Raw genomic sequence first — 14610 nt, 5'->3', positions numbered from 1 at the left:
TCCAGATTGTGATTCTTTGTCTCTGGGGCCTCTGTGTGTGTTTTGTGTAGTTTTTTTCATGTGACTTTTGTGTTCACGAAATTACTAACATGTGTTGTGACTAAGTCTTCATCACTGTCAGGCATTATCTTCATCACCTCTGACATCATCCTCCTCCTTTTCGGTCCCTCCGCCAACAAAATGGCTCTTGGGAGCGAACAGCACTGCGCATGCTCACCACACCTCTGAGGGGGCGGGCCGGACAGGTATGTGCTGTGGAGCCGCGTGTGATCGGACAGACTCTCAGACTGCAGCGCGCGGCAGACACGGCCGCTGTCCGCTCCCACAGGCCCCCTCCGGAAGGTGAATCGTGTCCGGACGCCGGCCCCCACCCCCGGGCCAGAGGGGCAGCGACGCTTCCAGCTGCTCCAAGTAGGGATTTACGCGCAGCGTTTACGCACAGGAGAACCTGCGAGTGATGGGCGAACCGGGACATTGAGCTGCCGGTACCGGGACCGCGTGCCTCCTCCGCTTCACCTCCTCCTCCTCCTCCAGCGCAGCATGTTCTCGCCCGGCAGCATCAAGAAGGGCTTCACCATCGAGGCTCTGGTCGGGAAAGATGCGGGCGGCCGGGGCGGCTCCGGGGACGAGCCCATCCGGCCCACCGCGCTCCGGTTCCCGGACCCCCTGCACGCGGCCTCTGCGACGGGGGTGTTCGGCTCGTGCTTCCAGGGGGGCAGCGCGAGGACTTTGTATCCGGGCGGGCAAGACGTGGTTCTCCAGGATCCCGGGACCCACGCGCAGGGCCCCGGCGGGCTGCCGCTGCACGCGCTGCAGATCCCGCAGAGGTTCTTCAGCGCGCAGCCGCGGGACGCGCTCAGCTTCTACCCGTGGGTTCTGCGCAGACACATCCTGGACCCCCGCTTCCAAGGTGAGCCGTCCGAGCTTCCCGCCTCTAAACCTGCACTGCTGGGTATTCGGTCCGGTCCGTGCGTCGGCACAAAGCAAATTCAAAAAGTTTCCGCTCAAATATTTTCATTTGTCCCCAAAAAACATCGTCATCAGGTTTAACTCAATTCTGGAACAAAGATGTATATTTCTTGGAATTTTTCTGTTGTGTTTTATTGAATTCTAATTCCAAAATAGATTTGAAAAACTTTAAAATGAAGATTTTACGGTTTCAATGTTTTAGATTCAAATTTATTTCAAATTAATTCGATTTTTTTCTAAAAGAAAAACGTTTTTGGATTCAAAACAGTCTAGTGACACATTTCGAGTGATTTTTGTTGTTGTAATTTTTTTAAACTTTGTGTTCGAAGAGTTGAATTAATATTTCAGTTGCTTTGCAGCTGATGGTCGCGCGCGCAGAAGCGCGTTTTTGGCTCACTGGATCAGAAAAAGTTGCGCTGCGGCCTTTTGTGCTTCAGTGTTAGAGGAGAGAAAAGAGAATCCAGCTGTGGTGGAAAACGGATAATAATAATAATAATAATAATAATAATAATAATAATAATAATAATAATATCCGTATTATTATTATTATTAATAATAATAATAATAATAATAATAATAATAATAATAATATTTAACGCAGCTATTTAAAGAAAAAACCATCTGTTAAACAGCATCAACAATCCGATACAAATCTATAATAATATTAGGCTAATAAATAACAAATAACTATATTAAAATTTAAATTTGACTTAATCATTAGAATAAATATTCAAACAAATACATTATTTTATTATTTTAAACCTACTAAAAATATGTTTTTTATTATTTTAAACCTCTGAATTTGAATGAATAAAAACAAATTTAAATAATTTAATTTTGTTGTATTTGTGATAACTACAATAAAGTATTTACAAAAACCATAAAACCAAAACCGATAAATAAACGAAAATCGTTTTTCTTTTTTAAAGATCACAAATCATTTGTAGATAATTAAAAACATTGAATTAGCAAAAGTAGAAAAAACAAAAACAAAGATTTCATATTTTTCACACCTAGACTCCGAGGTTGAGCGCGTGAGCTGTGACTTTTTCAGCAGCAGTCCGAACCCAGAAGGACGTGGAACAAACAGCAGGAGACGTTTCTGATGTCATTCAGTTATTGATCCGCTTCATTATTTAGACTCATTTAGGTTTTACTGAAACGTGTCTGTTTTTAATGACAATATCTGGATTCATGCTCAAAGGTCACGTGACCCGCGCGAGGCCCCTTCACCTGCGGGAGCTCCGTGTTTCTACGTCACGTGACCATCGACCTAGCGTGTTTGTGCTGATGAATCACAGTGACCATCTGATCAGTTATCCAGCTGTTTATTGATCATTCGTGTTGATTGACGTAATTATTTACTTTTTCCAAAACAAAAACTATATTTTTATTTTCTGGAGACGAACCTCATTCATGCAAATCTCAGTTGTTTTCATTTTAAGAATTTATGTTTCTTTCTGTGGATTCTTTTATTCTCCTAGGTTTAGAAACAAAACATTTTAAACTTTTGTTGGAGCTCATATTTGGTTGTTTATTGATTTACTCGCAGCATCAAACTCTGAACTAGTTTCTTTGGCGGATGAATCTGCAGTCTTGAGTTGAGCGCCGTGTTCATCGCTGAAGCATCTTTCTGCAGCTCTTCTTTCCAGAGCAGCTTTTATTGTTTCCACCAAACAGTTTACTACCAATCATTTCACAGCTATAAATTAACACAATAAAGTCTGCAGATCTTCTTTTTCCACACTTAAAAAAAATCTCAAAGAAAGTCAGATTTGGTTTTTGTTAACTGATCAAATGTAAAAATGAGACGATTTTGGATCAAATCTTTGTTTTCAGGTTGACAGCTTGCAGTTTTCTTTACAGAAAAAGGAAAATAAAGATGTTTAATTTCCATCTTCACTAAAGGTTTAGCTGATCCTGAAACAAAGATGTGCTCATGAGAGAGTTCATAGCTTCTCCGTGTGTCAGCGATGACCTCCGTTTGATGAAGACACAGGGGTTTTTCACGAGAACCGCCTCCCCCAGCGATGTTTTTATACATGTCACCTCCACCAGGTAACGTGGCGGTTAGAGACGTCACTAAGAGACAACTGACATCCAAATCGTTTCCAATGTTTCGAAAGAAATAGAAATATAATTCCAGAATGAAGATAACCCAGGAGCCGGACACACACGCACACATGCACGCACACACACACAAATGCACACAAACACACATGCACACACATTCCTCCTTTCATGCGGCTTTCTTCATCAAGTCTTGATGTTCAGCAGAAGAAAACCTTTGACGTCTTGCTTTTGCACCACGCTGATGCGGGCCTCACAGCTGTGACGACATTCTCCTTCATCTCAGATGTTCATCCAGACCTGAGTTTTCATGTCCGTCACTTCCTCCTGACAGTTTGGATTGAACTTAAATAATCTCACAGAGGAGAAGAAATTCCCCTCAAACATTTCAGACAAAGTCTCGTCCGTCTGTCGGATGACTTCCATCTCTGTCTGATTCTTCTTCCTGAGGGTTTTTCTTCTCTCCTCACAAACTTTGTCTCCTTCTGGCCATGAAGCCTTTTCTTCTGTCTGGTTGATGTTTTCAGAAAAACAGAAGCTCAGAAAAGTCTGTGGGACTCTGATGTGGATCTGGACTTTGTCTCCCTTCATGCCGTGCAGGAAGGTTCATGTTGGGACCTTCTGATCGCAGACGTGTAGACGTGTAGACGTGTTCACCTCCATCTCACAGCAGATCAGAGGTTTCACAGAAGCTTTTGGATCTGCTGGAATGATCCGGAAAAATCCGGAGCCAAACGTCTGATTCCACCTTCAGCCTTCGTTACATTGAAGCCTCATTTGATGCTGAGGTGAGACATTTGCAAACCATGAAGCCCGTCAGTCACGCTTCTGACTTTGCATGTGAATGTGACTTCAGAGACGCTGAATAAAAGGCGGGAGAAGGTGGCAGCGTCATTGTCCCGCCGGCCTGCCGGAGGCCGCCAGCAGCCCGCTTCTTTGCTTGATGCGTGTCGGCGGCTCCTTTCAGCGGTGAAGAAAGACGGCCAGCACAGATTTGTTTTTATGTAAAATGAATTGAAAGATTTACGTGAGATTTTAATAACCGGCCAGAAAAATCCAGCAGATGCTGCGTCCGGGTTTGGAGGGGCGGCGAGGAAACAAAGAGGAAGAGTTTCAGCGATGCTCTTCTTCAACCGCTGTGCCTCACAAACAAATCAGCTTCAGTTTTCAGGATTCGCCTCAGAGCTGAGGTGTCAAAGCAGCTCGCTTCCACGCAGCAGAAAACCACAGCTCCAGCGCCGCCGCTCATGTTTCTGTTTCAGCCTGAAAAGATTCTGCAGATCCTCAAAGGATTCAAGGACCTTCAAACTCCAGCTTCTTCTCAGTTGGCAGTTTTCACTCACAAACTCTGCATTTTCTAAACTGCAACCAGAAAATCTTTAAGATTTGACCTGAACCTGAAACACCTTCAGCTTTTGCAGGAGTGTTTGTTCACCTTCACCACTGTTCTGCTCCTTAAAGGTCCTGCTTCTGATGAGGCTCAGGGCGTCATGGAAACAGCAGAAGCTGCTGAACTTCTGCTGCTTGATCTGTTCCACACCTTCAGGAAGGTTGGATTCAGTCGATCTGAAACCACGAAAACGTCTGAGGAGATTTCTAGGCAACTTTCCTGATTCAGCATGAAGTCTGCCAAACCAGCTGGAAGCACATTTGTCTGTCTGGGTGTCTGCAGTTGTGTTTTTATGTGTACATCTGTGTTTTTGTGCATGTGCACATGTGTGTGTATTTTAGTGTATATGTGTGTTGTGATGTGTGTATGTTTATGTGTAGATGTGTCTGTGCATTCATGCGTATGTGCGCGACGGAGGGTCTAAGGGCAGGGATGCCCAGTGTAGTTTAGGTAAAGTTTTAGTACTACACTACTGAATTCTATGCATTTATGATCCTTTTGATGGTATGTTTACTTTACAGTTACCGGCACGAATCCCACTGAGACCACTGTTGTTGTGAATTTGGGCTAAACAAATAAAATAAAATTGAATTGAATTTCTTTCCTTATGCGAGTGTGTTGGTATTCATGACATTGCGGGGACAACAATCTGTTGACGTAGTCACGGGATGGGGACCGGTTCAGAGTGGAACCCACAGCACGTGGAAATCAGTTTGTGTTTACGTGTGTGTTTGTTCGGTTCCTGTTGCGTTGCTGCAGCAGCGGTGAGCAGTTTGTGCATCTGCAGTTTGTGGTTTGATGCAAATGTTGAACAGACATACTGTTTGTTCAGATTTAAGTCAAACCCCGGGTTCTCCAGCAGAAGCCAGAGAAGAGTCTGATGTTTGTCGTCATGGTGCTAACCGTGTGTGTTGTCCAGCAGAGGACAGCAGCCCGGAGAACCTGCTGCTTCACGGACCGTTCTCCAGGAAACCCAAACGGATCCGGACAGCATTCTCGCCCTCGCAGCTGCTGCGGTTGGAGCGGGCCTTTGAGAAGAACCACTACGTGGTCGGAGCTGAGAGGAAGCAGCTGGCCAGTGGACTGTGCCTGACTGAGACACAGGTGGGCATGATGGGAAACGAAGGAAGAGATTCATGGGATGGGAAGAACAGTTTTAGACTGAACTAAAGAAAAATGCTGAAATATCCTTTTAAAATAAGATAAACTTTCAAAATAAATATTTACATCTGTTTTGAAAAAAGTTACCAAAAGCAAAAACATTAGAAAAGAAAAAAAAGAAACGGTTTATAAAAATAACGAAAAAACGTCATCTGAGCAGACGAGGAAAGTTAGAAAAGGAATTCATTTGGACGACGTCAGGGGTTAAGGCCCGCCCTTTCTGCTGCTGCGTGCAGCCTTTGATCAATTATCAGCTGTTGCATGAAGTCAGAGCTCACCTCCCTTTACACAGAGGCCACTGTGATCGGTTACCGTGGCAACGCCACAAACATGGTGACTCATTTTTGATGAGCTGGTTTCCCAGCAGAAGCTGCGTCCTCATCAGCCAGCTTCTGTCCAGGAAGCATCCACAGCGTCACCCAGTCAGACTCCATATCCGTCCCAGGACCAGGCCTCAGTTCCTGGCAGGAAGTTCCAGAAAATCACGTCAGACGTGGGTCACCACTCTCAGGACCCGAGGCGGCTGCGCTGGAAGTGTCTCCTCATGTAGATTTATGGTGTCTGACAGGTTCAGACGAGTCTTTTTACCCGCCTACAGGGCTTTAAGCAGTGCTATCAGCGGCTGCATCTCAACTGTGGGAGCTGTGGTGGAGCGTCTTTGTTCCTGGGCTTGATCTGTGGTTGCAGAAACACTTGTAGGAAGTGTATGAGGAAAACAGAAGCGGTTTGAGTGACAGCTTTAGGAAGGCTGAAACATCTCCAACGTCCTGCTGTCTGAGCAGATCCTGTTCCCCCAAACCACGGTATTTACCCCGATGTGCTGCACAGCTGAGGGCCTAGAACACAACATTTTTAGAAAGAGTTTGATGAAGTCTTATCAGCAAAAGATGAAATATACACACATATTCTAGGGGTGTAGTGATTAACCCTTGTGCTATCCTAGGCACTTTAACATTGGGAGTTGGGTCATCTAGACCCACTAGACCAGGGGTCACCAACCCTGTGCCCGCGGGCGCCCATGCGCCCTCGAGCACCCCTTTTGGCGCCTGCAGGGAATGCACCAAAAACATTTTTTCTTTTTTTTTTTTATTGAAGCAAATATTCAACAATCAATCATGGCTTGTCTGTCAATGACAATAATGTCAACTCTGAGATAAAGGTAGACAAAAAAACAAATACGAAAACAAATATAACCTTAACCTTTGTTTTGTAGTGTCCTTGGGCGCTTTAAATAAAATGGATTATTATTATTATTACTATTAATATGACTTAAAAAGATAATCAATAAAAATAAGGGTCTATAACAAAAGTTTAAATAGGTCAAATAAACTACACAATGTCTGGACATTCTTATGATCTATGTAATGTAAAGATTTAGAGAATAGGTTGAGACGGTTGAGTAATCCATTAATGTGAGGTTTCACCTTTAAGAATTAGTGAAGATTGAGCATTCCCCTTACATGATATTTACCCTTCCAATCATTTTTTACAGTCTCGCTTTAACTGGGAAAGTGATCTTTTTGTCTCTTGTGGAAATGATGTAGAAACTGTGGAACATTTTCTCTTTGAATGTTTTCATGTAAAAGAGTTTTGGTCTTAATTTCATAATTCAAAATCATAAATTTCATAAAAACAAAAGGACGTCCTCAAATTGTGTTTGTGTGTGCGGGGGGGGGGGCTAGGAGGTTTTTAGTAAACAGGTCCTGTGGCGCCCTTCATACCACTTAGTGCCCATGAAATAGCCCTCAGTCTCGAAAAGGTTGGTGACCCCCCCACTAGACAGAGCTCTGAATCTTTTTTCTTCAATGATTTGTGATCTTCACTGGTGTCCATGGATTACATGAAATCTTTCCACCTTTATCCACCTTTGTCATGGTAGGGAGAACACGTCAATGGAAGGGGGGGGGGTCATCTAAAATAGCACAAGGGTTACGATATTAATAAATGAAAAAATGTATCCAAACAGATCGATCTGTCTGAGGCAAGTTGTTCATTGAATCAACTTATACCATTATAAAATAGTTTCAAAATGAAACAAATTGATCAATAATCGATCTTAGAAAATACCTTCTGGATTGAGACGCGGTAGGTTTATGTGACTATAATGTAAAACCGACCAATCACAGCAGACAACACACATGTGATGTCATTAACACGGATCAGTCCATCATTCCAGTCCAATGTGTGACAGACTGTGAATAAAGTCATGTGACCATCCAGTGTCTAGAATGTTCTAAGAATGTTCCCTTTGGATTCTTTGGATGTGTAAAAACAACAGTGGTGAACTTTAGGAAACTAACATGTGAATGGATTTGACATTCATTCTAGTTGACTTGTTGGTCTGGACACAGATTTCATTTCCACTTGATGATCTTGATTGATGACAGTTTGCTCCGCCCACATCAGGAGGAGGTTTAGAAAATAGTTGATTGGACAGGAAGTAGGTTAACTTGAAGCTCTGTTGACCCCAACCATGTGATAATCAGAAAGACCTTCTCCCCAAAATACACAATATACATTAAAAAAGAAAAACGAGTCAAAAAGACTAATTTAAATACCCCCTCCTCCCCCCATCCTTAAAACACCATCAGAAGAGTTTTGGACACCAGGCTGTGCAGACGTGTTTGTTTGGACGTCTGAAAATGGAAGTCTATGAAAGGTTCTCCCTCATTTGATGCGCCTCTAGTGGTCTTTTTGGGAACGGCAGCGATCAGAACCACTGGCTTTGTGTTAACAAATACAACAAGAAGAAAAGTGAGGGCTGGATTTTCAATTTCAGTTTCTCAGCATTTCTGGTCCTGCAAGGATTTCAAGTTAAAGTTTCCTGATGCAAAAAATGAGATTATTTTTAGAATGTTGCAGACAGAAAGTAATGTTCAGACAGAGACGGCATCTAGAGACACAACACTGTGTTTTCTAGTGTATTCCTGATGCAGTTGTGTGTCTGTGTGCAGGTGAAGGTGTGGTTTCAGAACCGCAGGACGAAGCACAAGCGTCAGAAGTTGGAGGAGGAGTCTCCTGAGGCGCAGCAGAAGAGGAAGGGCAGCCAACACGTGAGCCGCTGGCGAGCAGCCACACAGCAAGCCGCCGGCGAGGACGTGGACGTCATCAGCGACGACTAGAGTCTGCGCAGACACGCTCTCTGCAGCTTGAGATCAGAGAACCATCAGGTCTGAACTGGCAGAACCGGGTCCAGAACATTGAACAGAAACAGGACTTCCTCCATTTCTCAATCTGTAGACCAAAAAGCACCGTGTGGAACGCTCCTGCAGACTTCCTGGAGTCGGACTCACGGCTGACATCCTCAGAAACCATCTCAACGTTCCTCACAGCTCATTTTCCTCCAGTTTTCCAATGAGAACATATTTATTTTCTGTAGAACCAACAACAAATCCCACCGTTTCTGTTTCTTTTCTACCTGAAGTTTACCTGGACACCTCCAGAGGATAAAGATGACTCTGAGCTTCGGTCAAATCTGACCCGCTGTTTTCTTCTGGACAGAACCTGGACACTCCTACATGGAGATCAGGACCTCGTCTCTCCCGATCTCCTCTTTGACCTGAAGACGTTTGCTAAGAACCAGCAGGGCTGAACTTCTCGCTTCATTGTGAAAATATTTATGAAGAGGTGACAAGAACTGTTTCATCTCATTCTGACCAAGACTGAAAGAAAACAGGAGGAAGATAAGCGTCTGGTCCTCCTCATCCTCTGAGGATCATCTCTGAAGGAGCTCCTGCAGCTCCTCACTGCACCTCCTTTTCCCATCATGCATCTCCAAACTCCTTCATGGTTCCTGCTTCCTTAGCCCTTGTGCTATCCTAGGCACTTTGACATTGGGAGTTGGGTCATCTAGACCCACTAGACAGTGCTCTGAACCTTTTTTCTTCAATGATTTGTGATCTTCACTGGTGTCCATGGATTACATGAAATCTTTCCACCTTTATCCACCTTTGTCATGGTAGGGAGAACACGCCAATGGAAGGGGGGGTCATCTGGACCCCATAGGATAGCACAAGGGTTAGATTCAGGCTGTGGCTGTTTGGTTCTCCTCCAAACATAGGGAGGCTTACAGCACCTCCTCCCTTTGGTTCTCCTCTGACACTCCTTTTGTAAGAAATAAAAGCTGAGGTAAAACGTCCGAAAGCAGCTGGTCTCAAATAAGTTTGATAGTTTTTGGTTTTTCTTGAATCTTTTGGATGAAATGTAGGTATTTATGTAAAAACAACTGAATTTGACAAAAGTATTCTATGCATCTGCTGTGTATATATTGATAACATGAATAATGACGTGTGGACTGTTTGTTTTTTCTGCATCAGTTTGTTTTTTCCTCTCAGACAGATTTACCTCACCTTCTTCTTATGTAGCACTTCTTAGATCTATTTTTTCATTTTTTCAGGATGAAATGCACTAAATGTTTGTTTGTACTTCTTATGTTCAATCTTAGGAAAACGTCCAAATAAAAGTTTCATCAGTTGAAAATCTGCAGAGGTTTTTTTTTAACTCTATCTTCTGTAATGCAACCCTTGTGCTATCCTAGGCACTTTACCATTGGGAGTGGGGTCATCTAGACCCACTAGACAGAGCTCTGAACCTTTTTTCTTCAATGATTTGTGATCTTCACTGGTGTCAATGGATTACATGAAATCTTTCCACCTTTATCCACCTTTGTCATGGTAGGGAGAACACCTCAATGGGGTCATCTTGACCCCAAAGGATAGCACAAGGGTTAACCCTTCACAAATCATTGAAGAAAAAAGGTTCAGAGCACTGTCTAGTGGGTCTGGATGACCCAACTCCCAATGGTAAAGTGCCTAGGATAGTACAAGGGTTACACACACGGTTTTCTGGATGCAGACACTTACAGTCCCCTTTTTAGCACTCGTCTAAAAGTTTAGAAGGTTTACTCTTGAAACTATTCAGGTTGTTGACTGGTTTCATTCTGAAATAAAATAACAAAAAAATGGAGAATTCCTAGAATTACTTTATATGGTGAACATATTTATGCTCTGAAGACTAAAACATTCTTCAAACTTCTAATTTCTAGTTTCCAACTTCTACAGATGTAACGTCTGAACACAGCTGCTGTATTTTCGCTACAACAGAAATGAAATTCTCATCTTTTTTCTGCAAAAGCTCCAATAAATGTTTGGACCTTTTTGGTTTCTCTGCTTTCACTCTTCTGTTTCGTTAATCCAAACTGGATCAATCAGTTTGTTCTGACCGCTCTCTTTTCAGGTTCACTATCTTCTGTCCTCAGGTGGTTCTGGTAGAACTTGGGTTTGTGTTCTGGGTCTTTATCGAGTTGTAGGATGAAGTTCTGAGGAACAGCAGAGGAATCTGCATGTTCCTACTGAAAGCTGGTTGTTCTGTTCTGATTGGCCCAGGTAGAACAACCAACATGAAGAACAATGAAACATCGGTTATAGATCAATGACTGCACCATGGAGAACACAGGCGGCCTGAGGTCTGCTCCAGAGAACATGCTACAGAGAACATGCTACAGAACACAAGTCCTGAAGACCACGCTCCAGAGTGTGACAAACCCAGATCAGTCTCACGGTTCCAAAGACTGAGGTATCGTTCAAGGTAAGTGAGTAACCATAGCAACGTCCTCTCTAGACATCACCTGGGCTGGAACTGTAATACTTCAGGTGAGTTTATTTCATGGGGATATCTGAGCGTGACCTATGGAGGACGTTCCTGTGGATGTGAGGCAGTTTTTCCACCATGAGGATGAGAAGTTGATTGAAGGATCTTGTCTTTTCTTCAAAGTCCGTTGTTTAACCCTTATTCTATCCTAGGCACTTTACCATTGGGAGTTGGGTCATCTAGACCCACTAGACAGTGCTCTGAACCTTTTTTCTTCAATGATTTGTGATCTTCACTGGTGTCCATGGATTACATGAAATCTTTCCACCTTTATCCACCTTTGTCATGGTGGGGAGAACACCTCAATGTAAGGGGGGGGGGGTCATCTAAGATAGAACAAGGGTTAGAGAAACTCACATCTGAAAGGAGACAAACCACACGCCAGGCTGATGACTACATAGAAGGACCTGGTTATAAATGATGAGCCTCAGAGACTTGATTTGTTCAAATCACTTTCATTACAATGTTGAACTTTAGTAATTTCTTCATTTCCTAAAACGAAGAAGAAACGATCTGAATTGATTATCTCTTTTTAAATTGTAAATAGTTAGCTCCACCTTACGTTGGTGGAGTTCACTCAGATCAGAATCAAATCTCATCTGGAATTGAAAAGCCACACAGCACCACTGCAAGGATCAAATAAATCTAGCAGCCTCAAACCCGAAACCCTTTTGACAAACTATCCGATCTATAACAGGTAAAAAAAATTAAAAACACAGCCAAATATCCATAAACACGACTCTTCTCACCGATCAAGAGAGAACTGCTCATTCCTTAAACAAGAACTGTACTGCATCGGTGAACTAATCACCATCAAAATCAAACACAACTGAACATATACCGTGAATACGTTCAAAGTGTCTCTGATGGTAACAACTTCAACGTGGCTTTTCTGAAAACTCATACCAGAGCTCTCATTCTGCTTTTTTACCATCTTTGTAACCTGTGTATAACACAATCCGTATGTCCTGCCATGAGGAAAACGGCCCACACTATAAAACAATATTGTACATTTTAGGGTAAAAACTGGCAGCTGTGATTGCCAAAACTTCACCAAAAAAAAAAAAAGGTGTTACTAAACAACACAAGATGCACCAATCACAACAAATTATTACAAGATCCACAAATCACAACACAAGATGCACCAATCACAACACAAGATGCACCAATCACAACACAAGATGCACCAATCACAACACAAGATGCACCAATCACAACACAAGATGCACCAATCACAACACAAGGTGCACCAATCACAACACAAGATCCACCAATCACTACACAAGATCCACCAATCACAACACATGAAGCAAAGATCCACAAATCACCACAAATTAATAAAAGATCCACAAATCAAAACACAAGATCAACCAATCAAAACACAAGATGCACCAATCACAACAAATTATTACAAGATCCACAAATCACAACACAAGATCAACCAATCACAACAAAAGATCCACCAATCACTACACAAGATCCACCAATCACTACACAAGATCCACCAATCACAACACAAGATCCACCAATCACTACACAAGATCCACCAATCACAACACATGAAGCAAAGATCCACAAATCACCACAAATTAATAAAAGATCCACAAATCAAAACACAAGATCAACCAATAAAAACACACGATGTACCAATCACAACACAAGATGTGTAGCCTCTGTCTAAATTCTTGGATTTGGATCTGTGTGGAGACAGGACACCCAGGACCACCGTTCAAAGGGAGCACAAAAAAGTTTATTTCAGGGGGGCGATGTTTGGGGAGTCTGTTGCTCTGTCCATCCGTTGGAGCCAGGAACCTCTGTCTAAAAACAGAAAATAAAAACCAAGGAGTCCATAAAAAAGCTAAAACACCAGGCTCAATAAAACCCACTAAAAACACACACACACACACTCTTCTTTCTTCTTTCTCTTTCGGCTTTTCCCATCAGGGGTCGCCACAGCGAATCATCCTTTTCCACCTCACTCTATCATGGACATCTTCTACCCTAACGTTAGCCAACTTCATGTCCTCTGTTAAGACATCCATGTATCTCCTCTTTGGCCGTCCTCTTGCCCTCCGGCCAGGCAGCTCCATCTCCAACATCCTTCTACCAATATATCCACTATCCCTCCTCTGAACATGTCCAAACCATCTCAGTCTGGCTTCTCTGACTTTGTCGCTAACACAGGCAACGTGAGCCGTCCCTCTGATGTACTCGTTCCTTATCCTGTCTAACCTGGTCACTCCTAAGGAGAACCTCAACATCTTCATCTCCGCTACCTCCATCTCAGCCTCTTGTCTCTGTCTCACTGCTACCGTCTCTAACCCATAGAGCAGAGCTGGTCTCACCACTGTCTTGTACACCTTTCCTTTGAGTCTTGCTGGCACTCTTCTGTCACACAACACTCCTTACACTTTCCTCCAACCGCTCCAACCTGCCTGCACTCGCCTCTTCACCTCTTTTCCACACTCCCCATCACACTGAACTGTTGACCCCAAGTACTTAAACTCCTGCACCTTCTTCACCTCAGTCCCCTGTAACCTAACGCTTCTACCTTGATCCCTCTCGTTCAGACACATGTATTCTGTCTTACTACGACTGACCTTCATACCTCTTCTTTCCAGAGCAAACCTCCACCTCTCTAGCTGTTCCTCCACCTGCTCTCTACTCTCACTGCAAATTACAATGTCATCCGCAAACATCATTGTCCAGGGAGATTCCTGTCTTACCTCGTCTGTCAGCCTGTCCATCAGCATAGCAAACAAAAAAGGACTCAAAGCTGATCCTTGGTGTAGTCCCACCTCCACCTTGAACTCCTCTGTCTGACCTACAGCACATCTCACCACCGTCATACTTCTCTCATACATGTCCTGAACTACTCTGACATACTTCTCTGCCACTCCAGACGACCTCATACAGTACCACAGCTCCTCCCTTGGCACCCTGTCATACGCCTTCTCTAAATCTACGAACACACAATGCAGCTCCTTCTGACCTTCTCTGTACTTTTCCATCAACATTCTCAAAGCAAAAATGGCATCAGTGGTGCTCTTACGGGGCATGAAACCATACTGCTGCTCACAAATCTCCACCTTCTTCCTAAGCCTGGCTTCCACTACTCTTTCCCACAGCTTCATTGTGTGGCTCATCAACTTTATTCCTCTATAGTTGCTGCAGTTCTGCGTGTCACCCTTGTTCTTAAAGATCGGAACCAGAACGCTTCTCCTCCATTCCTCAGGCATCTTCTCACTCTCTAAAATCCTATTGAACAACCTTGTTAGAAATTCCACTGCTGTCTCTCCTAAGCACTTCCATACCTCCACAGGTACGTCATCAGGACCAACGGCCTTTCCGCTCTTCATCCTTTTCAGAGC

At 43.4% G+C, this 14610-nt stretch overlaps 1 protein-coding gene across 1 annotated transcript; it reads left to right on the top strand.

Moving 5' to 3' along the window:
- Positions 1-275: 275 nt before the first annotated feature.
- emx3 (empty spiracles homeobox 3) lies at positions 276-10069 on the top strand. The gene is made up of 3 exons (XM_023959418.2): positions 276-910; positions 5349-5533; positions 8545-10069. Exons 1-3 carry the CDS (start codon positions 541-543, stop codon positions 8710-8712), a joined length of 723 nt encoding a protein of 240 aa, XP_023815186.1. The 5' UTR covers positions 276-540; the 3' UTR covers positions 8713-10069.
- The last annotated feature ends 4541 nt before the right edge of the window (positions 10070-14610 follow it).

The sequence above is a fragment of the Oryzias latipes genome, chromosome 10, assembly GCF_053564925.1.
Source record: "Oryzias latipes strain Hd-rR chromosome 10, Olatipes_Hd-rR_3.1".
NCBI classification, from domain to species: domain Eukaryota; kingdom Metazoa; phylum Chordata; class Actinopteri; order Beloniformes; family Adrianichthyidae; genus Oryzias; species Oryzias latipes.
The sequence above is the reverse complement of the archived record's forward strand: the minus strand, read 5'-3'. Positions and strand labels throughout refer to the sequence as shown.